This window comes from Parambassis ranga, chromosome 1 (assembly GCF_900634625.1).
Source record: "Parambassis ranga chromosome 1, fParRan2.1, whole genome shotgun sequence".
Taxonomy (NCBI): Eukaryota; Metazoa; Chordata; class Actinopteri; family Ambassidae; genus Parambassis; species Parambassis ranga.
The window spans coordinates 23,233,477-23,260,604 of NC_041022.1; the positions used below are offsets into that span (position 1 = coordinate 23,233,477).

Here is a 27,128-nt window from a genome sequence, read left to right on the forward strand (position 1 = left end):
TAGTTTAAACAACACATGTGAACATAAAGCCACAGGAAGGGTTAAGACACATTGATGTTTACAACAGTGATGTAGGTAAAGTGGCGCAGGGGAAGGAGTCTGACCTTATCTTTGATCTTCCGCCAAGGCAACTGTCCAACAGCAAACTCCACCAACATGTAAAACAATGACCAAAGGTCATCATGGCGACCCATTTCCTGAAGGGGCACAACAAAAACAGTCTTGATGGTATACGGTTTTATATATCTGTAACGTTTTGTGTTGAAGCTTTGTTTTTTATGTATGACATTTTTTTGTCTTCTAACTATAAAATGTAGATATAAACAGGTAGAAATAGAAGTGATTCTACTGAAACTGGAACTTTTGGGGAGTAATGTGGTCTGAATGGCAGACTGGAGGGCATAATTCCAGTATGTGTAGTATAAATTCATTAGTCCAGTCATCAGAAGACATGAAATAGTACAGACCTTGTTTTTATGAGCGTTGACTGAAGCGTAGCGAACCGTCCCTCGGAAACCTGCCACAGTCCTTGGCTGAGGACCGGATGAAAGAAAAGTTAGTCAGTTATGCCAATAGGCTTCCAATCACTACTCGATATTTACAATCACACGCTAATGCTACTACTGCTGCAACGAATACAAAAAAATCTGCTCTTGCTGTTGCTGTTGTGGCCATGAAAGTAAGTATTATAGTATCTGATTTTTTTGTCATCAGAAGTTAAAAATGGCTGCTTTCCAACAAATCTGGAGCTTATACCTAAAACATATATAAACCCAAAAACCTGGTTTGTGTGAAATGTTGTGGAACAACAATTTATTTAATATTTTGTAAGTTTCACTTTTGGCCACTTTGGTGGCCAGCTGGAGATGCGGATGTGACCCTGCTGTCGCTATAGAAACCACTCACATCCCAGGGATACCATGGAGGTGATGGAGAAACGGGAGGCATGCACGTCAAAATCATAAGTCCAAAGGAACTGTAAGAAAAACAAAAACAACACTGAAACGTAAAAAGATGAAAAATAGAACACAATAAACAACAAAAACATCACAGAACATAAACTGTCAAAGTAAAAAACAAACTGATGACCAATGCAGACTGAACATGCAGGGCGACAGTGCTGCATTCATCTAACAAGGACACCTAGATAGCTTGATGCACATTACTGTAACAACTATCATTGCTTAGTCATGTACTAGTAGTTTACTTATCTGTTCTTCAATTTTAAATGGGAGTCACATAAGACAAAGCAACCTGCAAACTAATCCAATAACACACACACAAAAAACAGTTTTATGTTTTTTTTAATTTTATGTGGCCTGGAACTTCAGTTTTTGAGGGTTTTTCTTATTGTATTTACAATTATGTGCTGTGTTATGTTATGATATAACATTTGAATAAATGAATATTGGAATTGCTTGTATTTGAAGCCTTATTTTTCTCTCTGGTTGTTGTTATGCACCAATACAGGTGAATATGATAGTATCCTGAACACAGGGTTCAACATTTAAGCACACACATTCACAACATGAACTGAACTGCTCCCATCAGTGTGTGTGTGTGTGAATGGCACAGTGCAAAGCCAATGAGATCTTGATCAACCAAGTGGTCAATGATGACTCTAGCTTAAGTGAGCTCTGCAGTACCATTGTGATTGTGTCTTTAGTGTCATTGAAGCCCACTAAGGCCCCTGATGAATTGTGTGGAAACATTGATCTGATAAGCAGTGGATAAATTACTGTTATAAGTGAACCTCTGATTTTTCTCTAGTGCCATCATCCTCCTCCTTTAGGGAACTAAACAACTGCAGGTAAATGGGTTGTGAAGCTGCAATTAGTACATTAGCTACTACAACAGGAAGTTAGACGACTAAACAATGGAGCACTTCATGTGAGATCAATAGACAGATGATCCTGCTGAAGCCGGAGCTTGAAGAAATCCCTTGTTGGACAGAGGTGATGTGTGAGAGACGGTGGGAGGATGAGAGAGCGTGCAAAGGAGGTAAGAGAGAAAAGAGAAGAGGAAAGTTGAGGAGGGCAGAGTCATAAAAGAGAGAAGCATCCTCTAAGATCACTGGAGCTGACTCAGCTGTAGAGGGAGAGAGCAAGAGAAAGAGAGAGAGAGAGAGAGAGAGAGAGGGAGGGAGAATGACAGAGAATAGCCTAGACGATGGGTGGAGAGAAGGATGTGAGAGAGGCTGGAACCCTAATGTCTCTTGCCCAGTGACGCATGTTAAAGCATCAAATATTCATCTCACTGCTGCAAGAGAAGCAATACAACACTGCAGGAGGAGGGGAGAGGAGAGTGATGAGGATGATGAGGATGAAGGTAAGAGAGGAAACTGAGAGGGGAGGATGGCTAGGGGAGGAAGGAAAATGTACTGAAAAGAGAGAAGGGAAGAGAAGTGGAGGTTGACAGTAGATGGAGGCAGCTCACGTACTCACTGATCTAAAAATAGCTCTGAGTTCCGTCTGACAGAGAGACAGCAACTAAATATGAGCCGTAGGAGAGACTGAACAGCAACGGACGAAACGACAGAAACCAGCAGCCCTGATCACCTGATCATCTGTTAGCTTACATCAAAATCAGCCCCTCTCCTCACTGACACACAGGTCGTCAGGCCTCCAACAGACTCCACACACACTCTTAGGAGTGGTCTGTTAAAACACTGTGCTGCAGTGCAGCAAACACATCCATGTATACGTCAGCACGATGTTGCTTTGGCATTTTATTATTCAGTTTGTATAATTTATTATAAAGTGTTAAATGGAATCTAATCAACAACACACCTCAGTGAAGATCCATTACATATATTTGGGTGTATGGAAGATCATTTCTACCAATAATAAATAAACCCAATAAAAAAATTAAATGAAACAACAATGATTTGAAAATTATGATTAGAAACAGAATGAAATCATTTACAGATAAATAAAATAAAACAGGTGTAAAGTAAAATGTAAACATTATTCTATACCATATTATTCTATTCTGACCTATACATTATGCTATACATAAAGACATACAGAGTCCATATTTCATGCCTTTCTCTGGGCAAAAGAGGGATTTTTAGTGTCACATTATCTCTTTCATCATCTCAGAAAGGTCACTGATAAGGTGCCTTACCGGTCGGACCTCTCCGGTTGTGTTGGTGTACTGCCGTGCTAGACCAAAGTCCAGCATGTAGCACTTCCTGTATGTGGAGGGGAGCCGGCCCATTGCAAAGTTTGACTGCAGGCACAAGACGACACGACAGAAACGCACACATCATATCGTGGCACACAGTGAATTATCGGGCCACTTGTGATCCTTCATGGAAAATGCTGGTTTGTAGCATTTTGTATTGTTCACCCTGACCTTCCGGATTCTCCACACTTATCCGCGTTTGTCTTCCAGCTTTTGTTCCAAATCTGCTTATTAATATGCAAATCTATTCAGCACCATGCTCCAAAATCCTCTTAGCATTGCCTACTGTTCTCACTGTTATCGGCTTGTTTTGCTGCAGGGAATGTCTAAAGTTCTGAAGTGAGAAAATTCCTTTGAAACCAGGCAGATGTGCTGAGCTTCTGGATCACACTCAGATACAAAGGACATGTTTTGCCCCTTACCGGTTTGATGTCGCGGTGCAGAAAGCCAACTGAGTGGATGGCTTCGATGGACTCTAGGATCTGCTTCCCAAGTCGCAGGGTGGTACTCATGGTGAAGGTTCCTCTGGGCTGACTTCTCCGCAGGTCAGCCAGGTTGCGACCCTGTGATGCACAAACAACATCAGGAACAAAACATGCAAATTTCTCAGTGGATGAAGTATCAGAGCAGCACACAGGGCAACATGCATACGTCAAAGCACAGCTGTAACAGTGTTAATCCAACACATAAACTGGAAATGTGCCTACTTCCTGTCCACTTTCACAAAAAGAAAACCTTCAGTCAACAGCCACAGTCTGACTCACCTGAAGCTGCATGACCACATAGTTGAATTTGTCATTTCTACCGCACCCAATAAACTTACAGACGTGGTTTTTACCTGAAAAAGAGAAAAGAGAATCACACTTTTAAACAACTATCAGCTTTTTCCACTGACCAAAAATGTTCCAAATTCAGACTAAATCAGACATGAGGTGTACCATATTTGGGTGAAATCTTCTTTTAAAATAAGATGACTGTTGACTGTCGCTGATGATGACAGTGTTCTCAGTATCTACATTTCAGTGCTGTGTGTGATCTGATGTGACTAACAACAACAACTCTGCAGCGTTTTTTATGATGAAAGGTTTAAAATAATTTACTGAACTAATGTAATGACAACCTTTAAAACTCAAAATTGTATTTCTTCCAGAACCCCAGGCCTGATTTTAGCCACCCTGAAATACCATTTATACTGAGTTGGTGCATTTAGGTGCAGTAAAAATGTGTTGCTTGTTTTACATATTAGTAAATTAAACATTTTCTAATGTTTAATACATCTACATAGCAATAAATTCATGTTATTATTTTACCTTTACTAATCCATGTAAGAGATGGTGTAAAACTGTAAAAGAGTCAAACTAATAATAATAAGTTTAAAAATCATTAAAATGATAACAGCTAAGTATCGTGCTAATAGTGAGACGTCACGTTTTCATGCGAGAAGAAGTGACTGCTGGACCGTAAGAGCTGGTCATCAGCTGCTGTGACTCAGTGGAATCATGTGCTGCCCTGATGCAAACATGTGACACAATCAGCACTGTAGTACAGCTGTGATATAATATTGTTACACAATTCAGGTTTATGCTGGCTTGCTTTAAAAGGCTGTATTTGTTGTGGGAAAGATAACAATGGAAACTGATTCAGAGCCACAGCAGACATTTTTAAACAGCAAATGTAGGTCAAGAAAACCAAGTCATACATGCTGTAGCTTTACTATGGTTACTTCAGTCTAAATGAATTAAATAAGATGAGACAAATAAAACATCTTCATCTGACCTTTTCCATTCATGGTTCTTTTTAAATTCACACACTGATTACATTATTACATATGGAACGTTAGAGGCCTGTGGCACGTGATGGTCTGCTGAACGTGTGGCGTCTCTCACCCTGCAGTTTCTTCAGCACCGCCACCTCCATCTTCAACACCTGTTTGGGCTGCTGGGCCGACTCCACCTTCAGCGCCACGTTCTCTCGCGTCAGCAGGTCCAAGGCCTCGTAGATTTCCCCAAACCCACCCCCGCCAATCTTCTTCAGCTGGGACACAGGATAGAATGATCATGACAGGATAACTTTGTATATTTTTTCACGTATTTCATTTATTCTTATTTCATTTTTCAGGCCTGTTTTTGTCTCTTATTCACCTTTATCTTCACATCTCTGTGCTCTCTGGTAATTATATGACAATCTTTATGGCTCTTTATCTTTGCTATAATTTCTCTTTTCCATAATTGTTTTTCCTCTAAATTCTGTATCTATCATTCTATTTTCCACATTTCATTTGTTTGTCCTCTATTCCTCCTCCCTCCCATCTTCTCCTCTTCCTTTTCTCTCCGTCTCATCCTCCCTTTGTCTTTAATGTGTCTTTAGTTTATGGTATGTTGGACCTCGACAGTTCAGTGGAGACAGTAAATTGATCATTGAAGTGCACAGTCTAAACAGCCTGCAGGCTCTATGATGCGATCTGATTGGCTGAGACAGGAGCTGCATTATGTAACTTCTTGTATCAGGAGCCAAAGGAAGCTTAGACAACCATAGCAGTGGGTTTAAACAGATATATAAGCCCTTTATCTGTACATGTTTTTATTTATACTTACAGTTTACTTTTAGAACAAATAAATAACATAAGGTCTCCTCACTCACCACTTTCCATCGGTCCTTGACCATGCAGTTTGGCGGCAGGATGTCGGCCTGCTCGGACGTCCCATTCATGTTGGCGTTGTCCTGTTGGACTAGGCACTGCATCTGCCAGCCAGACAGAACACGAGCAGCTCCCAGCTTAAAAGTGCCATTTATCTGTGATAGAGGGTAGGAGGAAGAGGAGGAGGACAGAGAGTAAGAGAGAAGAAGTGAGACAGAACAGTCATTACATTTAACAACATCATGGTGGTGCTGGGACACTCCCAGTATAACCACAGCCTTGTGCTGGGGCAGTCACGGCAGTTCAAAATAACAACAGGCATTAGATATGGCTGGCTGCCATTAGAAGCCATTCTTCAGCTGGATCAGGCTACAGGCCGGTGTGGGGGTGGGGGGCAGAGGGGGAGGAAGGTTGCAGTTGGGGGGTTGAGGTGTGGAGGGGGTGTGATGGTATTTGCAGCAACTGGAGCAAATATCATGTCTGCACTGCAGAGGTAGCAGCTAGACGCTCTGCTCACATCCTGCAGGTCTGATGCTGCGACGGCCCCGCGGCCATCGACTCGAGTGCATATCAGAGCACGGGACAGGCTGGTTTATATTCCGCTCTAAATCATTAGCATGGCACATTCATCCAAACATGATACCACAGAGAACTAAGCTCTTTACTCTTTCTGAAAGTGCAGGAATACAGTAGATACTCTAGACTGTTGGCTCAAGCCCATTAGCTTTACTTAGCTTAGCAAAAAGATGAGGGAAACACCTGCTTAAATCTCATTGGCTCACTGATGTTATATCTTGACAGTTTGACAAAATCAGAGCAGTGAAAGCACAAACTGGTACTCTTGATGTGTCGTCTTTCTTGAGCTGGTGTCAGGCTCAACTTGACCTGTTATTTGGGTCCAAATGCTTGTTTGTTTGGTCAAAGAAACTAGCCAGGAAGTTGAACTTAAGACCTAAGAATTACGCCTACATGGAATAGGGTTCACTCCCAAGTTCAGTACAGCACCCAACAACCTCCGCACATCAGGCAGTTAGACTGAGGTGATGGCTGGATGAGGCTCTGTTTCTGAGTTTCTGTTAGAAATATTACGTTTTATGAGATTTGAGCTGTAGGAGCTTGTTGAGTTCCAAACTGCCTGGGAGTGAGCTATGCCTGCAGACACCTAACATCACATTTGGTTTTACATAATGTAACCTTGCACTGATTTACTTTATGTGGATTATTGTATGGTACTGCAGTTCTCACTTGACAAGGGGATTGTTTGAATCCCATTAGTCTGAGCTCATTAACCAGTAACAGGAAGTTGTAATTGTTACTGTTACATGCTTAATTCATCTGCATCTCACTTAGCATCACAAGCACAGCAACTTTAACTAAGCACCTGTCACTTTAGTGCACCTGCACTGAACTTAGAATTATCCTCTGCTCTGCCATGTAGTTTTCCAGTGGATTTGTGGGGGGGGGGGGGGGATCTTAAAGTTTAACGTGATGCATGTCAGTCCTCAAACCATGCTGTTCTGCATGCAATGCCATAGGCCTTCATCGGTGCATGCAGAGCTCAGGCGGACTGCAGGTAATAACTGAAAGTGTCCGCTGTGTTTTCAGTCAGACCAGCTCTGGTGGAGGACTGGACGGACTGGGAGAGGAGGGGAAGAGGCTTCTCTGCACCTGCAGTGAAACAGCTCTGCAGCATCTGCAGCACTAACTGCACAGCAACCAGCAGCTGGGAGTCACTGTAGCACTGGAGATGTAGTGAAACCTGCTGCAGGCCTCAACACAGTGCTGAGCCGCCAATAACTGCAAAGGGCAGGACCACACAGTTCCTCCGAAACACTCTGCAACAGCAAACACAGTGGAATGCAGCAGGGCAATCAGACCGGCTATAATGTGGTGCAATATTATTATTATACAGTACAGATTAATATATTGGTATAGTATAGTATACGATATAGTATGGAGTATTATAGAATGGAATGGAATACTATATAGAATAAAGAAAATACTGTCGCATATATTATTGTATAGTATTGTATTGTATGCCATGGACTGTCATCAAAAGTATTATAGTATTATAGAATAGTAGTGTATTACAGTGATGTACCACACACCACCTGAACGTTTTGCAGTAAATGTGTAATATGTATCGTAGTTTAAAACATGTGTAAAAAGAGAAACTCTGTGGTCCAGCAGCAGTGCATTGAGTTGTGTGAAGCGTCTCAGCCGCAGATATGAGTGAAACATCCTGACAGACACTTTCTCTACCATCAAACCTCATCTTCTCCTTCTTCACCTACAAACACCTAATCTGTTACTGAACACAGGGGAGGGGTGCTCTGCCAGAAGCTTGGTTTGCAATCATTCCAGTTTTGATCTGATGAAGTCAGTCAGAGCTCACCATAGTTCTGAGCTCCCGGAATACCTGACGGGTTACAACAAATCCTGAGCGGGACAAAACCCTTCCTGTTCCTTTGTTAGCCTACAAGCCAGAACAGAGTGCACAGTTAACCAAAAAAGTGGAGAGTGACCAAGCTGACATCACAGAGGAGGGGAGGGTGGACCGTGGGGAGGCCTTCATACACAGTGTGAACACCTTCAGATCCTCAGTATAACACTGGGTTCTATGAGGTTTCCATGGGATGCCAGTTTCACCTTTAGGTTCACAGTGCGGACATCACATTGAAGATAACAATTGCTGTTCATATTAAACAGCATTCAAGAGCAGGAAAAAATCCATCCATGCACGTTGGACTGTAATGGTATTACAGCACATTTGTCATGAACATTCAGTCTGTTCTGATCACATCTGCTACATCATCATTGCATTTGTTTCTAAATTTCCATCATTTTAATCAAAAGTTGATTTCTTTAAATGAATTACAACCTATCCTTGTTTTTTTCCACACTGGCAGCAGTTTAATGTGCACCTCCTCATCATCTCTGTTTTGAGACTTGGTTCTGCTGTGAGGAGTGATTTTGTGTTTTACCCTCTAGTTGCCCGCTCTTCCCTGTGATGAATTTGCACAAATACCTGTCTATGAGTCAGCCATTTAACAGAGCTGATTGGCTGTAGCTACACTTGGAACTGCGATTTCATACAGATATATTCATACATGATTTTTATTTTGTAATCTGAAAAACCTGTACTGTACCTTTACTGTAAATAACCAGTCTGGTATGTGATGAATCATCATTTAGTGCCCATTATGTACCTTGTAGCACTTTAGCACACAGTGGTCAATACCCAGCTTTGGATGGCCACAGAGGGCTGGACTGAGCTTGCAGTTCACTTTCATGTGTTATCTAAGAACAGATGCTTCTATCAGACATCAGAGGACAGATGCTGCTGCAAAGTTATGTCAGCTGGTGAAATACATTACAGCAAAAATACTGCATTATAGTTTGACTGTCAAACAAATGCATTTTGATATATTTCTGCAATTGTTTTGATGTAACAAGAAGAATAGTAATCTCACTAATAACTAAGAGTACGAACACTGGCCGCTCACCATTACACAAAGAAAACATGTTTCTGAATGCAGAAATGAAATAAACTAAAACACACTATTAATATAAAAAGTAATTCTGTACATATATATATATATATATATATTCACCCACTATGTTTTGGCAAGCCCAATTAATTCCTCAAAAAGAAAAAAGTAAAGAACAACAATAATATATGATGTGTTATTTCTAAATATAGGGTATTTAGCTAATTAATTAATACAGTTTATTTATTATTATAATTATTGAACTTACTAATCCTGTTTTTTATTCTTGAGCAAAGTGGCTGGCTGTTGGTGAATAACTGATTACCTGATTTTGTTTTCAAATTGTTCTGTACATAAACATTCGTGTTCTAAAAAGACAAATACACAGAAGTACAGTCTGTCTAACTCAGCTGGAACTTACAATGATTTGCTGTTCTTCTGTGATGTATTCTTATAGCCTAATTAATACATCGGGTTAAAGATGATTGATTGAATGAATGAGTTTTTCGGTGACACACTTCCGCTGTGGTCCAGGTTTAACCCCTTCCCCGCCGCCTTCTCCTCCCTCTGCATCACTCATATTGAATCTTTCCTCTCTGCAGTGCACAGTCATGGGTCCTCTGTGCGCATGCGCACAATCCCATCCTATTGATCAATAAATTTGGCCCGGACTGACCCAAGTTATGAATTAAAGATCATCGGAGTGACAGAGGACGTATCTGCCCTATAGTCTACGCGAGCATCAGGCCTCCGCCTGCTTAACCGTCTCTGATACGGATCGAGTTCCTAAATCCACTTCCATTAACGCATCGCTGCAGGACACACACACCCACTGTATATCATCTCTGTAGTCCTGACCAAGGCTGGTCCGGATCAGGCCTACCTGGCGCACCGTCCGCTCCTTTTCCGCCTTTTGGGAATCTTCATCTGGGATTTTATTTTGGCACAAAACGTCCTGGTCCAGAAAACCCACCGTTCCTCTAAAGGGGGCCGGGGTTTGGGCCTCAGACTCCCGGAGGACTAAACCACCATCTATTTCTCCTCTAACAGTCCCCGATTAAACCCGCACGGGTCCGTCCTCAAACCTGTGGTCCCGTGAGAACAGACCCGCTGCAGGTTCGGAACGCACCCAGTCCAGGAAGAAGAAAAAAAAGATCCTCTTTCAGAATCCAAGAGCGCACATTAAAACCCCGCTGCTGTCCGGGTCGGGTCCTCCTCCGGTTCTCCGCTGCTGCAGCTAAGGAGGAGGAGGAGGAGGAGGAGGAGGAGGAGGATGCGGACTGGTCCTTATTGTCTCCTGTTGGGCCAGTTTCGGGACTTAAACCCAGTGCCTAAAACCTGATCCAGAAACCCGGCTGAGGCTGACCCGGGCCCGGCTGTCAAAGGCGATCAGTGGGTGTCAGGTTCTCCGGCTCCAGCCTGTTTGTCCGCACTGCAGCTCTGCCTGTACCAGCGTCAAGCAGCCGTCCCCAACACAACCACAACATCCGGCCAGCGCTTTCAAAATAAAACACCATGTAACTACCCAGTTTATTTTATAGGCTACTGTTGCTGTTGTTAAATAACAGTTTATATAAGAGCCTAATGCCTGTGAATTAAATGTTTATGTGAATATTACATATGTGTACATCATATTATAGGCCAGACCCTAAAAAGTAAAACAAAGTATGTAGTAGGCGAAGTAAAAAACAAATATATATACATATATGCTAAATAGTAGTAGTTTTTTATTATTTATGTTATTTATAAACCAGCTGTACAAAACTCAAATATAAGCTATCAAATTATATAAAAGCCAAACTTGGGTAATTACCCCAAGTTTAATATTTACCAAACAGGTCAACCTACATATTTTCAAAATAAAAGTACAGAAAATTCGTTTTCTCTTAAATAAATAAACAAGCCTCTAAAAAAATAAACAAACCTGTAACTCGTCAACACTTTTTAACACCATGTTCTTTGTTGCTCCTCGATTTTCCCTCCGACTTTTAGAGTCAGACCTGCACGACTGATAGAACCAGATGCAGCCCACAGGATCTGCTGCAGGTAACATGACCCGTTAAACGTAAAGAACCAAACCAACAACAAATCACTTCATTCAAATTGGCTTCAGAGATGCTGCTGATAGTAACAGAGACACACAGGCACAAAATATGATTCATCTTTGCATTCAGTCCACTGATCAGCCTTTCTGCCATGTGTAGCCCAATGGTTAATCACAGTGACACAACAAAGAACGCTTTGGTCCAAAGACTAGTCCAACAAACAAAGACCTGTCTTCACTGGCTGCATGACAAACGAATGACACGTTAAGCTCCAATTTACTCATTCTGTAATGACTTTACATCCACAGATGATTCACAATAGTGAAGCTTTCCTTTTATCCTCAACAATGTAAAGTAAATGGGCAGGAACATGTGCACGCCAACAGCAGCTGTGACAAAACCTTTGGACTAATGGGAGAAATAATCATTGAAGTGATTGGGCACCGTGTTTGTATTAGGTTCTCTTCACATACACGGTGTGCGGGGAGTCAACAGAAAGTCCATGTGCTCAAACCTGTTCCGTGCATATTATGTTATATTATATGTACCATTTGTGTCAATGGGCCATTTATTTCAGGAAGTAATCAGGAGCCAAATGAACACCTTTGAACCATGCCTGGAGTTAAGCTAACTTCTCATACAACTTTTAATAATACATGCTCCACAATACAATTATTCAGCACGGTCACATCACATTTTGTTTTTACCGTTGATGAATACTACACCTTCTGGAGGGATTCCCCTCCGCTTTAATAGACTAGAGTGGCCCTTATATAAGAAACACTGTTGCAGTGCATTTGGTAATGTCACAGCAAGTGTCTTCTTCATTCAAGTACATTATAGCACTATAAACTGTCTGCTCTCACCTGAAGCTGGATCAGGAGCTGACGGTGCATCAACTGTATAAATAACCTACTGAGACGTGCAGGCCTTATATGCTATGCGGATGCCATTCTAAAAGTTGTTGTTAGACACATATGTTATCACCACAGATCTTTTGACCTACAGAATGACCGCAATCACACAATGCATTCTGGGATGGTGACGTGAATTTAGAGGGTAGCCAGGCCAATGTGGTTTGATAAAGCAGCCGGACGGGTCATGGAGGGCAGAAAGCGCAGTGCTTCGCAGCAGACAGTCTGCCCCTCGGTTAGCAAAGGCGAGGCGATAAACACCGACACCTTTTCACCTCTCTGTAAAATTTAAATTCATAGTATAGTTCTCAGTTTTTGTCCTCGTTTATATTTTGCTCAGTTTCAAACTGAAAAGGTCAAACACATGTCATGTTTATAAGTCAGGAAAACAAAGTACAAACAAACACCTGTGCAACCATTTATCATCAATACCCAGAATGCACTAAGAGGTAAACAACAATGGCGACCTATAAATGAAGAGCTTTTAAAACAACTGACATTTAAAGTTTTTTCCTTTACATTTTTTTTATAATACAAAGCGGATTATCTTTACATGATTAAGTAGCTTTTTGACATTTTAGAGACAAATAGATAACAGCTGTCAGTGGAAGCACTACACCTGCTGCTGCTCGGAAAAGTGTCTTAAAATACCAGAATTTAACACCCTGCAACTAATTCATCACGATACCAGACTTATGCTTTTATATATATATATCTATATATATATATATATATTTGTAACGAAAAGTGCACATGCAAAATTGTAGTTTTATTAATTTTTAATTTTTGGCTATTATAATCTTTATTTTACTGGATACTGTAGATTTCAAATAGCCTGCTACAAGTGCACCCCAGTCAGTTTTCTGTCCTCCTCACTACACATTTGGTGACATATTATTGTAGCTACTGTATTCCCATTTTAAAATACAGGTTCACAGACCGTTCACATTGACCTGACAGTGTCAATAACAGTTTTCTTCCCGACTCTAATTATTTATTATTTTAATCAAGGAGTAACAGCTGGGTGAGGCGGGCGGCCCTGTTAAATCCCACCCTTTAAGACGCACCTGAACGCCTCATCTCTGCCTTCATTACAGTGAGGCCTATTTTGTAAGGTTATTCCTATATTTCATTATTGTCCTAACATCTCACAGCGACATCTGCACACCGGGAAGCAGCGCCGGGCTTTTATCTTCAACACAACTTTTCAATATCAGCGATCGGGATTTCTGGTGAGATTCTACTGATCCGACACACTGATGTGGCCTCGCACACACATGCACGCACACTCATACATCGAGCACAGCATCGTGTCGCTTTTGTCCGCTGTTCAGTTTCCACTTGTATGCGCAGGCTCGGTTTATTTATTTGCATTTTACATTTTTTACATTTGTCTATTTGTTTGTCTTCTTACCTGAACGTCGTTTTCCGTCCGGACGACAGAGAGCCGAGCAGGATCCACTCCCTCTGCTCCATCTCTACAGCATCAGCACCACACACACGCACAAAAACACACACTTCCTTGGTGTCTCGGTGTTGAAGCAGAAAGCCCCACAGCGCCCCCTACTGATCCGGAATAAGTATTGTAAGTATCAACAGTGAGAGCCGCCTACCTTATAACAAGAGACTTGTTTAACAACATTTAAATGTTCTATATAATGAAAATAAAAAATATATAATATCTATATATTGACTTGTTTCATTTGGTCATGAGCTGTGAAACCTGGACACAAATTCCACACATCCATCATCCATGTAAATATTCTTTATGTGAAAATACTGATTTCCTTTGTGCTTCTACACAGAGATATAAAAATATAACACTTGATAAGACTCTCACACCTGATTATATATGACACGTTGCACTGAATACATGAGATTCATCATTTCTGGCACTATGAGATGATGCTGTGTTTAAAAGTATGTGTGCATGATACAATCTTCTTCCCTTCATATAATGTGTAATGTTTGTACATGAATGTCTATGCAGAGCTGAATGTTGGATTCGCAAAATTCCCAGTGTCCTGAGCTTCAGGATTGTCGTTCTCAGCAAAGTCTTCGGGGTCCAGATCGGCTTCAAACATCCGCTGCAGCAAGGCGTCCACCGTGCGATACCCTGACACAGGGACAACACACATGTTAATCCTGGGATCAAAAGGACAGCAGGTTTTCATTCAAACCTTCTCTTCCTCTTGTGCCTTTTTCTGCAGTAACTCACTTTTAGAGGCAATTTTAAACATTAGTGAGGGTAAGCTTGGAACTGGTGATTGGTTTGCTCCCAGATCGTTGTCAATAGTTTCCATGGCATTCACCAAGTTCTCCTCCATCTTCTCCCTGGTTTACATACAAACATGGATTATCAATTATATCGGGCCATTTATAACAAAGGCCATATTCATCTGTGGAAAAATGGAAATAATACCACCATGACACAATCCTACACCAACTGAGCCAAACCCTCCTCTGTATCATATGTCAATGTGTGTCTTTTGGGCTTGGGTGTCTTTGTTTCTATGCAAAGAGTTGGATTACACCCCCAGAAAATGTAAACATAGGCATGCAAGATAAGTGAAGAGCTGCCAAACAACCACATGGTAATACAAACGTGATTTGACATCAGTGCTTAAACTGCTGCTTTGACTTAAAGTGTGAACACACACTAAAGCGGTGTTATTCACCTCCAGGATTTACCAGATCTATGATGTATATAATGTAATATCAAACTGTATGTATCTGTGTATTTCATAGTAGCATACTGTGCCACAGCCAGCTCCAGTTCCTCGATCTTCTTCTCCAGAGATGTCTGAAGGTCACCTTTATTCACCGAGTACTCCACAAAGAACGCCTCCAGGACGAACGCCACGAAGATGCTGAAAGATAACAGGAAGTGATGCATAACTTACACACAACATAGATACTGAGAGGGAATCATAGACCCTGATGCAGACACTATAATTCTTACTTGATGATGATGATGACGACCACAATGTGAAAGAGAATGAAGAAGATCCTGGCTGAGGCATGGGTGACTGTGGCAAAGCCGCTGCTGAGCAGTGGAATCATGCTAAGGCAACACAGAGACTCCAGTGTAAATCAGAAGGAGTGAGGCACTACCAGCAGTTCTCTGTTCTCTAAAGGATATCATGCCACTGGTTGACCACAGTGAGCTCCACCAGCAGGATGAAGGAGGACACCACGTTGTTGAAGTTGTTCTTGCAGTAGTTGAGTTGTGCGAAGGCAGTGCCTCTCAGCAGAGGGTTTCCACAGTAAGCCTTCGCCGGGTTGCTGGAGTCATCCTCATAAAACGTCACTTTGTGCTTAAAGAGCTCCATCCCTACCATGGCAAAGATGTAGTACACCACCTGAGGAGGATTAGGGCAAAGCTCAGAGCCAGTTTCACTTACATGATGCCAACTTAAATTTTAGCCCTGCATGGCATGGCTCAATGGATCTCCTAACAACCACTGAATGGATTTTCTTGGTGAACCCTGGTACAGACAGCTATGGTCCCATCGGGATTATTAGGAAAAACTTTGATGGGCTTCTAAAGTTAACTTTTGCACCATCATCAGGTCTAACTTTAAATCAGGGGTGAATCAGAACTGTAGAAAAAAGATTTCTCTAAACCTTTAGAGATACTTGACAAACTAGAAGTAATGGAAGAGAGTCTGGTGAGGTCTGGGAATAAAATGGTCTCCCTCACCCCCAGGTTAGCCAGATCAAGGGTATTATCTTCAACACTGCAATCTCCACCAGCATCTCCCCTCCTTCCTCCCCCCACTTTATGCAGCTGATGTCAACTCAACCCACCCCATCCTTCTTCTATCCCCCTAAGCACAAGCCTCCTTGGCCCCCACCCAGACCACTGGCTTCTAAGGCCTTTAACAGCACCAAGACTGCAATCAGGAACTAGTTTGTACATTTTTACATCCCCCATTCATGTTTTGTAATTAATCCGCTGCTCTAACTCACAATGATGAGCTGTCCAAATGTGAGGATGGCAGGTCCAATCCTGATCAGGGTGTTGATGATTGCACGAAACCTAGAAGTGCACAATGCTCATCATTAGCAGATAAAATAATGTAGGAATATAGACCAGGTCATGCAGAGGAGTGAGTAATGACATACAGCGAGACATTCTGTGGGCTAATCCTTAGAGACAAGTTTCCTCCGACTTGCACCACTGCTATGGCTGCCTGCACATTGGCATAGATACCCTGAGCAATCAAAAGTGCAGTCAAACCTTTTAATGCTGTCCACCACACGGATCAGTCTGAGGACTCGTAGGATGAAGACAATGTCCAGGATCTGCCGGCTGGTGTAATTCCCCGCTGCAACAAGATCACAAACAAATTTGGTTTCACCTTTTTTTTTCTGATGGAATAAAAAACTTTCAATCCAATCTGCAGAATTAAGTAAAAACGCTCTTACTTGACTTCATGGCAGAGTTGACAACTGTGGCAATAAGAGCAGAGATGACGACGATGGTGTCAAACCTGTCGGCAGAAAACACATATTAAAAGGTACAACTATAAAGTTGGATGACAAAAGTGAAGATGCTGTTAGCAAAACCATTGCTCTTTACAGGGAGGAAGGTGGAGAAAGCCACTCCTGATGTTTTAACCTCACAAAATGCCCATTGCAGAGACAACAAAAGGTTTCAATTATTATTATTATTAAAAGAGCATGAATGAGGCGATTAACTAAAACACTTCAGATTAGAATGGCTTCCTCCATCTGTGAGAGAACTGGATGCTGCCAGAGGCTGCTTATGATACTAAATTATGATACATTGTTAAACTGAGGCCTTAAATGAGTATTTTTATTTGTGTATGATATCTTTTTGTGAAAACTGCAGACCAAGTTGGAGAAAAAAAGCTCATGATGTGTCAGCAACGACTGAGCCCATGCATCCAGTTCTAATGATTCAGCCATGAAACACAATGCCACCAACGATATCTGACTGATGTCACCTCGCCTGCACTGCTCAACAGCACAACTGTACAAAAAAGCAGAAATGCCACTTAAAAAAGAAAAAAGCTGCAGCAAGAGACTTTCTGGCAACTCTGCATTTTATAAACTCAGTTTGTTCAGCTAGTTTATTAGGTGCACCTGTAACATTTAATCCAGTCCAATACATGCCACTGGCTTCAGTGTGTCATACATACACTGTTATAAAGATCCATAATCAATATTGACTGATCCACAGTCAGAATAATGACATACTAGTCTCAGAGTCACAGGGCTGTTATGGTCAGTGTCAGATTAACAAAGTCACATCCATTATTACATATTCTAAGAGACTAGATTACAGTCACAGATGAACAACTGAAGCCACAGAGTCAAAAGATCCAATATATTATAGATTAAAAATCATATTACCAGATTAACAATTAACATAAACACACATAAAAAGGCACAGGATAAAAGAGTCATAGATTAGGTCCCCCTTGTGGGACACAAAGATTTTTTTAATCTTAATCGTAAAGTCTGTTAATGTGACTCTGACTCTTCATTGAGTTTGAAAGAATCAAGGAGTCACAGATTACACAATCCAAAGTCAGATTGTTAAAGAAGTTGCAAATAGTAAGATTAACAAAGTCACAGACTGAAGTCTCAGGTTACTCAGGTCACAAGTTAACAGAGCCTGGTCTACAAATAATACCATATCATGCTATCATCAAGCTATACAAGCTGAACTTTGAGACCTGTGTAAATGAGTTATTGCTGTTGTATTGGATTGCATTAAACTGTACAGCTGAGCCTAAAAAAGTGACCACTTACAAAGCCTAAAAGAAAATCCTTCAACTGCGACTGAGAATGCAGAACTATGAGAAACAGAAACAGCAGGCTGACGTCCTGCCACTGCTCAGTATAGTTTTGTTTCCTCTTCTTTATGTATATATAAATGTATATATATATATATGCAATTTCCCCATTGTGGGACTAATAAAGGTTTCTTAATCTTAATAATACATTTTTGGATTTTACTTTTAGACTTTTTGACAATAAATTAAGCTGTACACTTACTCAGCAAAAGCTGTTGACTACCCAAAATAAAAACCAAACAAATACACTTTAAATAATAATAAAATTGGCACCTCAAGCATCAGTGGGCTGGTCCAAGCGCTTCTAGGCATATGACCGAGAATACAAGCAGCAGCTAAAGCATGTGTCACCTACCTTGTACTTATAATCTGGGATGTAGATAGGCTGTGTGAGATTGACACAGCTCATAGATTTTAGATTTGGAAAGTGTAAGTGTAAAAATATTACAGCATCATGGTTATCATCATTATTGATACACATTAATAATATGAAACAGGACAACAGACACATTAAAGAACAAAAGTCCTTCATCCACATGAACACCTCACGTTGAAGTTTTCTTCAGCATCTGGCACCTAGAAACCTTGATCCATTTAGAACCAAGAGAAATGTGAAGAGTGTGTGACAAGGTCGTACACCTTCAGCTCGCTCTTACCAGTTCCAGAAGCTGTGTTTGGAGAAGAAAGCTCTGGGTTCAAACACATAGAGCTTCAGCAGGATCTCCAGCAGGTAGAGAGCCAGGAACACCCACTCCGAGTTAGCGATCATGGGATTCTCCTCGTCCAAGCCGATGAACACGGCGTTCGCCAGGATGATGAGGTCGTACACTATCACAAAGCCCCTGGACACAAAAGGTCATCTTTTTGAGTTTTGACCAAACACATATGATAATTACTCACTGAAACACTGTGTGTCTCACCGGTGTTGGACCACTCGGCAAAGGAGGCGGCTCGGGGCAGACTGGTAGAATGCGGGGCATAACCTCTGAAGTGGGTGTGGTCTTGACTTGAGTGTAATCACCTCGATGTTGAGGAGGTCAGCCAGTTGGACAAAAGCTACCTTACCTGTCACCCGACCATTAATAAAAATCACAAATTATTTACAAAAATGTTGAAGATGTATAATTTCAAGCAGGCTCAAGTTTGTAGAAATAAGATTAATATACAATGCCTTGTCATTTTAGATGCCACCGCTGGGGGCAGCCTAGTTGGAAAGGCAGTGGAGGATAGCTGAGGTGGGCAATCAAAAGCATCATGAGCAGTTCCTGCTCAGAGATGGACCCACCTGTCACTTAAAGCAGCCACAGCCTGATTATACTACTTAGGGCTGTGTTGTATACCTTCAAGTCTTCATATAACTAAAACATGTCTGTCATTAAAGAGGGACTTATCGCTGGAAGCCGCTTTGTGTTCCAGGCTGTAAACATGTTTATTTCTGCTGTACAGTTGGACATTTTAACATGGAGGTCTGAGCTGGCCCCCAGTGGTCATTTGATGAACTCCAGAGTTGGGCAGTTTCGGCACCGGCTTCAGTTCCAGCTGTTTCTAAGGTTGCTGCTTGTGTTTCAGAGTCAATATTTCAAATTGTGTTACGTGACTCAGGTCAGCTTTTCTAGTAAGATGCATCAACCTTTTTCTCAGCTCTGAGCTGAGCTGAATGATGAAGCAGTTTGACTTCCTTCATGTGGAAGATGTGTGTGAAGATAGTGACTCAGCAGAAGTTGGTGGTTGCTTAATGATTTGAATAAAGGACGAGCACCAAGGGGGGGAGAATCTAAGATTCTTCTGGAGAAAAGTGAACTCACACCTCAAACAAACGGCATTCTGGGGCTGATGTGGACCTTTGGTTTCTCTAACTGACAGATAAAAACTATTTCACTTCCACTAAATATTTTGAATAAAAACTTGTGCGTTTTTGTTGTTTTGTGTACAACTCACCAATGTACCCCTGGTTCTTGTCATCGCAGACGCCCCACAGCAGCTCCCTGTGGGCATTGCTGATGTCTGGTTGGACTTGTCGGACCAGCTGGTTCCAGCTAGCCTGGGTTACTACTGGCTGTCCTCCCTCCTCTCTCTGCTCCTGCAGGACAGCAAACGCTCGTGCCATCTTGTGCCTTTTGGCTCTCACCAGCTGCCGTACCTCCTCCTGTGGAGCGAGGATGAGCAGTCAGAGTATAAATCTCTGCCATCAGCAGAAGAGTTTAAATAAATCATTCATTTATTTAACTAATTTATTCTCTAAATGATCACTACTCCTCCTGGGGGATCCACCATCCTTCCCATACGTTTTCACTTGATTGTTGATCATTGTTACATGAGGTAATGTATAAAGACCATTTCAAATGTGCGGGACAGCTCTACCTTCAGGTATTTTTTATAGTTGTTGTAAACAACTGCCAAGAAGACGGACATGAAGATGTACGTGTTGATCAGGATGTACAAGATGAAGAAGGCGGCGAAGATGAAGCTGGCGTTGTACGCTGGCATCCTGCCAATGAGAAGCAGTAAATAAAATGTGCATGCCTCTGATGCAGAGATGGACAGAGAGAAAGAGAACTTCCTTCTTCTTTTGTGTGCAGTTAAGAAGCCTTCCGCTTCAACAGGAGGCAGAACAGTTCATGTGGGTTAAGGGCTGCATGTTATCTATGCAAGTCTGTCACACACTATTACATGCAAACACTCACCTTTTATTTTGATCAAAATGTCGAGAAGCCTGTTACTAATAATAGAAAATAATAAGTTGTGTTCAGTCAATTCATTTTTAATATAAATTCCTTTTTTCATGAATAATATATTTTTTCACTATTACAGAATCGATTATAATTCAATAAACGATCATGTAAAAACACATTATGTTCAAACATAAATACTAACCCTTTGAATTTGTCTTATGTGCAAAAATATAATAAATATCATCTAATCGTCATGGGTCTTACTATACCGCAAATAATTAGTTGAGCTGCAGCAGGTGCTGCTGATGAACTGACCTCTATAAAAACATATGTTTGCTGCTCCTGAACATTCATGTGTGTTTCAACACAATGACAAGAGAGAAAGGCATGATCCACTGTCAAGCATGGTGGTGGAGGGCTTGTTTTGCAGCCACAGGACCTGGGCATATTGAGTCCAAATGAGAGGACATCTGACAGCTGTGAGTTAATGCTGGATGGAAATTGGGTCATACAGCAGCTATTCTACGCTAGCAAAAGTCCAGACCTTAACCCAATTGAAATTGCTGGTGCCTTGAGAGTTCTGTCCATGAAAAACCTGAAGGAACTGAAGAAATGCAGTGAAGGTAGATCTACAAGATATCGAATCATGGTTGGTACTTAGTATTGATTCATTTTTGCTAAATAAACAATGGCACTATGAAACTAATTATATGTTGTTGTTTGTCTAAGAGCCACTACAATCTGAGGAATTTATGTTTTTATACAAAAACATAGAACATAGTGTTTATATGGCTATTGCTTCTTCAGTAGAGTTATGCTTTTTCTCTGTTATTAAATTAGTGTAACTTCTCTTTACAATCCAATAGCAACCGATTAGTTCGGCAGATTCACTTTAAAACGAAGAATATTAAACATCAGTGGAAGCTATAAAACGGCTTCGGGGTGAGCGCCGAGAGAAAGGGGCGTGTGTTTACTTTCGAAATCTGGCTGACTCTCACTGAGTTTTCAAAATCTCCTACCCTACATTTAAGGTTAAAACTGGATGACAAGACTTAATCATGTACAGTTTAAAATGTGACCAAAAAGCAGAAACACTTTGTGCTGGTGTCACATTGTGGAACAAGCATAGACTCTGCAGTCTCTAAGTAAAGACAGCCAACAAGGACTGGTACATACTGTGAATGCTGCCGCTTCAAGGTGCTTTTTTCAAGAGTATAAATATGTTTTACAGTGTAAACCTTCTTACATGACGTCAGGGCTGTTGGCTGTGGTGACGAGGACATACAGCTCGAAGACAATCTCTAGGTAGTTTGTGAAGTACGGAGCTCCTTCTGTGGTGGTTAGACCTCTGCAGGGAAAACCAAAAAAATGCAAATCCTAACAGAAATTAGTTTTAAAAATGTGGTACATTTCTGTTCGCAAATTTTGACATCACTCGGATCTAAACAAAAAGCATGACAATAATAAGTGGAGCTGTCTGACCGTTTGCCCAGCAGCTTGAGGCCCATTAGGGAGAAGACAAGGACACTGAACATGAAGAGCAGGAAGACGTAGAAGATCTGAGGCAGAGCGTTCCGGATGCTCCTGAATGCTCTGCGGAGCTGAACACAAACAAACACACAGCAACATTTAAAGCTCGCCCTCCTCCCTGTGGGATGTAATCGCTTCATCCTCATCCACAAAGACGCAAAGTAATGATGCGTTCAGGCGCCATCGGCTCTTCAAAACCATCAACATGCTCAGCAGCAGGAAGCTTGCTACAAACGCTCCAGAGGTGAAGCAGAGGTTACAGAGCAGCATGGTCATTAGGGAACAAACTCCAACCAAGACTAGATCTAGTTTATAAATCTGTATCAGATCTATCACAACAAATCAAACTTCTTAGCTGAGCAAAGTGTAACACAAGTGTCTGCTGTTGTCTGAGAGTTTTTATTATTATATTATAATATAATCCATAGTCGACGCATGAAGACTTTCAGATCACACATAGTGAGATACAGTATATATATATACAGTACAGTTTTGTATTGTTTATACACTATAACATAACATTGTTAATCTGTTTACATTTGACTGTATTTTTACAGAATTATTGTTGCCAGTTATTATTTGATTAAGTGTAAGCTATTAGGTGCTGGTGAAATATGTTTGCTGCTGTACGATTCTATGGAAGATGCAGACTTTTAAATAAGTAAAAGTTATCACTGTACACTGTTATTTAAAGGAAAGCACTGGACCAGGAAGTCTGACGTCACACATGCAGAGCGAACAGAGATCTGAGGATACCAGGTTTGTTGAATGCTGAATTGTAGAATCTGCATCCTTCACCTGCTTTATCATTCTTCTCCCATTTATCCAAAGGATCTCTGAAAGTCATCAAGTAACTTCTCTTCAAATTTTGACAGACACTACAAACATCTATTAGGTGTAAATCCAGACAAATACAGCCAAACTGTGGGAATGTCTCCAAGATGTCTAGAGCTGACTACCTGCCAATATTATTTCAACCATGTTTGCACACGTTGCTGCACATCATCCCTGTCTGTTTCCACTGACCACTGTAAACTATGCAAAACCTCAAAACAAAAAACATGTCATAATGATGAGCATTGAGCATTGGACATGAGAGTGAAGAGACCAGCTGCTGTTACCTGCCGTCCCTCTGTGACGTTGACCAATAGGAGTGGGCGCAGGACTCTGGACCAGCGGACACTGTACAGGTTTGCAGCTTTCAGAGCTCCATAGCTGACCATATCAATCAGAGTGAGCTGAGTAACACACAGAGGAACAACATTATACTCATGTTTTTATATTTTCTTTTTTTAAATCATGTTTTTAGAGGCTTGCTTGGTGCAAAGTGATAAGATGAAGACGATTTTAACTTAATAAATGACTGTGACTTCTATTCCTGCATACAACACACCTAAAGATTACACTGTAACATACATTAAATAACCTGGCTGGCTGATACTTAATGCACAGATGTGTTCACACCGCCACCATATTGGTGCATGCAAGCCTTACTTCAAAATGAATACATGTCAGGACATAGAGTCAATGGCTTCCATTATATTCAATGCATTTCTTATTTTAGAAATAAATCAGTATATATTGTTAAGTGTATGCTTAGGCTGAACTCATATTTATTCAAACAGCAACCTGATGAGTCTACAGTGCCAACAGAAACGGTGGAAATGTTATTTCATAAGTTTGAGCAGCTTAGTCACTGAGTCACCAGGAAGCCTTTCTGCTTTTAAAGGCGCTGACGAGGCACCATCTCTGGCTAAAGGTTGTTTCACAACAACCGGCATAAAGTCTCCTCAGCACATTCTGCCTCTGCAGCTTGCACACAGGAACTCTGCTCAGCACACTTTTACACCAAGAAAACAGGAATTCCTCCTCCAGCCTTATCATCAGCCGGGTCCCCTCTGCAGGAGCCCTCCCAAACCAAAGACAGGCGTATCATTTAAGCCCCTCCCACCGGATTGATGCTAATAGGCACGCTCACCATGAGGATGGCGATAATGCAGATGTTTTTTGGGTCCTTCCAGAACTTGTCTCGAGGTATCACTTTTGCATAGTGGACAAGACGGAGGGTGAAGACGAGCAGACAGAGCAGCTCCACCAGCATTGTGGCCTGAGAACGCAGATACATCACATATTAACACACTAATCACATTTAGCTGGAGGGTTAGCACAAGCGCTAACTATGTGGTTATTGGCTGTCAGGCTTTGGGGAAAGTGTTTGTAGGCGGGCACGTACTAGAGGGGTTGGACATGATGTGTGATGGACAGAATAGCAGGGGCAGTTTGCATAGACAGGGGGACATGTGGCAGCCATATTTTATGCCCATTTTGTTCCTTTTCACAATTCCAGCAAGGAGTCTGCAGGATTATTTCCAATGAAAGTAAGAAGAACTATGACTCCTGAGCCGTGTTTGTGTGTGGCAGCCATCTTACCCATACAGGCAGGAGAAACACAGCTGGCTCCTCGAAGATGGCCAGGGACAGATTGACCGAGATGAAGAAGTAAAGGAGTAATTTAAAGACCCAGTAGTTGTAGAGCAGGTAAAGTCTAAAAACACACACACAAAGTTGTGTTTCCATCCCTTGAAAGGACAATCACATTGACATTGGAGCATTAGGAAGGTGTGCTTGGTGGGGACTATTTTCTGCAGTGGATTAATCCAAATGATGAGTGCAGAGATCAAAATGATGACAAATGTGAGGATAGGTGACATATTTGTTGTAGTTTTAAACACATCAAAACATACAAAAAAAATCTTTATAATATTGAATATCATGACAAAACTATCTTGAGCATGTTAAAGTCCAACCTGACAGCGTGAGGCGATGTGTCAAAGTAGATGTTTCTGTTGTACTGAGCGTCCGACACATAGATGGCAGCCAAATCAAAATCCTGAAACACACAGATGCTTATTAAAGGTAGGGTAGGAGATTTGGAAAACTCAGTGAGAGTCAGCCAGATTTTGAAAGTGAACACACGCCCCTTTCTCTCGGAGCTCACCCCGAAGCCACGCCTCCCAACCAGTCTGTGACTTCGGCCGTCATGCACGTACCTCTCTGGTGCGCACAGAGCAGGAAGAGAGTGACAACCAGCCAATACTATGTGCAGGGGCGCCTCGCAGGATTGGCTGATGTTTTTAGCGTTTTATACGTGGCCACTTGAGGAACTGCAGTTGCATCAGATTAATTTGTCATCCTTTTAGATTTGAGGGGGCTCCGCCACTTCCCAGCAGTGCCTGTCTGATAGTCAGTACACACACAGTGCTGATTTATGATTGACAGACCAACAAAACTAATCCTGTTGGTTTCACCTTCCTACAGAAGCACAAACATCATCTGGCTGCATTTGATTGGATGAAAGTCTTCATGCGTTGACTATGGATTCAAACCTGACCCAGGTGTCAACTCCTGGTGATGCACCAGCTGCTCTGCATGGCTGCGTGTAACAGCGTGGAAACACACTATATAAGAGGTGGCAGTCTGTTGTGATGTGTTAGAGGGGATAGTGAGGTCACATGATGAGGAGAGAAATCAGGAAGTGGAGAATAAAGTGAGTGTCATGGTCAATACAAGATGCACAACTAACAACTCCCACCAACAAACTGTACTGTAAGGAGTGTGAACATATGTTGCTTTGTTTACATTATTTCTCACAAAATGATTCTGTGTAAATATTTTGCTGTAGAAAATACAAGTGTGCATCAACACTGCACCACACTGTGGAGGTGAACTTACTATTTACTATTTTTAGATTTTATTTAAAATGATATAAAATGTTAATCATTCACCGGTGTTAAATCAGTGTTTCTGTATAAAGTAAAAATGAAGCCACATGTCCATGCTTAGCTTAAGGCACACAAACACGTCCAGAAACTATTCAAACTTTCGTGTGACGCTGCAGTCGGATGTTTTCCTGACTGACTCAGGGACCCTGAAGTGTCTTCATTCCCTGTTCAGCAGCTTTATGAGGCCACAGGGACAAGAGTCCATCCGTTCCTGCTGTCATGTGGAATAAACAGACACGTCCTCGCTCGGACTGTGTATCTGTGTATCTCTCACTCACCTCCTGGGTTTTTGCAGCATTCCCTCCGTTTGGAATTCCTTTTCCTTTTCCTGCAGACTCATCAGGAATGTTTTCGCCCTTCTCTGGTTCCGACATCTCTCAGCACTTTCCTCAAAGCTCCTCGCGCAACTTTTCCAAACACAAACCTTAAAGCTACAAGAAAAGTTTTACAAACTTTAAATCGGAGTTTCTGTCACTTTGGTGGAAGGATGAAAAAATCCTTTCATTCCCACGTAAGCGTCACGACAGCGCGTCCATCTCCCGGGATTAACATCAGATGTTTTCCTCTCCGCTGCGCGTACCCGGGACAGACCGACCTACATCCCTGCCTCAGGCTCAGCCTGGACTGCTCCGGCTGCTGCTCGACCTGTTCATATAAGCCAGGACTGGTGCTGCCTTCACGGAGCATCGGACATACTTACAATGACGTGTTAGCAGTCCTTTGCCTGTCAAAACCGAAGAGCCGTCAACTTTTATTTCAAAAGAAAAATATATGATTATGAATATAGCCTATTATTAGATATTCGTAGATAATTTACAGTCAATATGACTTCAAATAAAATCAACATAAAACAACGCATGTTGAAACAATTAGCTTCTTTGTTACATTGCACTTTGGACAACCGTGTTGTTTGCTTTATAAATAGGCTAAAAATGTGTTAAAAAGGCCTATTAATTTATTTAGACAAAAATAAATAAAAATAATTGTTAAATTAATATAATTTTATATATATATATATACAGTATATATATATATATATATA

The 27,128-nt window shown here is 41.4% G+C and overlaps 2 protein-coding genes across 2 annotated transcripts in view; both read right to left on the minus strand.

The window, feature by feature from the left end:
* The window catches only part of ttbk1a (tau tubulin kinase 1a), a 29,563-nt gene extending 15,816 nt beyond the window's left edge, over positions 1 to 13,747 (minus strand). The window contains exons 1-8 of the mRNA XM_028410187.1: positions 13,689 to 13,747; positions 5,827 to 5,979; positions 5,073 to 5,220; positions 3,951 to 4,024; positions 3,609 to 3,749; positions 3,127 to 3,231; positions 468 to 533; positions 105 to 197 (exon numbers count right to left, since the gene is read on the minus strand). Of these exons, the coding sequence (XP_028265988.1) occupies positions 105 to 197; positions 468 to 533; positions 3,127 to 3,231; positions 3,609 to 3,749; positions 3,951 to 4,024; positions 5,073 to 5,220; positions 5,827 to 5,928 (729 nt within the window). The 5' untranslated portion in view covers positions 5,929 to 5,979; positions 13,689 to 13,747. The remainder of the gene's footprint in view (positions 1 to 104; positions 198 to 467; positions 534 to 3,126; positions 3,232 to 3,608; positions 3,750 to 3,950; positions 4,025 to 5,072; positions 5,221 to 5,826; positions 5,980 to 13,688) is intronic.
* A 277-nt stretch (positions 13,748 to 14,024) lies between these two features.
* tpcn3 (two pore segment channel 3) lies at positions 14,025 to 26,701 on the minus strand. Its single transcript, XM_028410562.1, has 19 exons — positions 26,365 to 26,701; positions 25,112 to 25,194; positions 24,735 to 24,849; positions 24,283 to 24,411; positions 23,426 to 23,542; positions 22,257 to 22,375; positions 22,021 to 22,122; positions 20,464 to 20,590; positions 20,041 to 20,248; positions 19,023 to 19,167; positions 18,759 to 18,944; positions 16,706 to 16,770; positions 16,518 to 16,605; positions 16,247 to 16,316; positions 15,417 to 15,636; positions 15,237 to 15,327; positions 15,031 to 15,144; positions 14,493 to 14,608; positions 14,025 to 14,390 (listed from the first exon to the last, which is right to left on the minus strand). The coding sequence occupies exons 1-19, from the start codon at positions 26,458 to 26,460 to the stop codon at positions 14,257 to 14,259; spliced, it is 2,325 nt and encodes a 774-aa protein (XP_028266363.1). The 5' UTR covers positions 26,461 to 26,701; the 3' UTR covers positions 14,025 to 14,256.
* Positions 26,702 to 27,128: the final 427 nt, after the last annotated feature.

Excerpts from the sequence above, each read along its gene's own strand:
- tpcn3 (XM_028410562.1), bottom strand. The coding sequence starts at position 26,460 with ATGTCGGAACCAGAGAAGGGCGAAAACATTCCTGATGAGTCTGCAGGA. Across the intron at positions 24,412-24,734 it reads TGTTTCTCCTGCCTGTATGG|GCCACAATGCTGGTGGAGCT; the intron begins GTAAGATGGCTG and ends CTGCGTTCTCAG. Across the intron at positions 16,317-16,517 it reads GTGGTGGACAGCATTAAAAG|GTTTCGTGCAATCATCAACA; the intron begins GTTTGACTGCAC and ends GTGCACTTCTAG.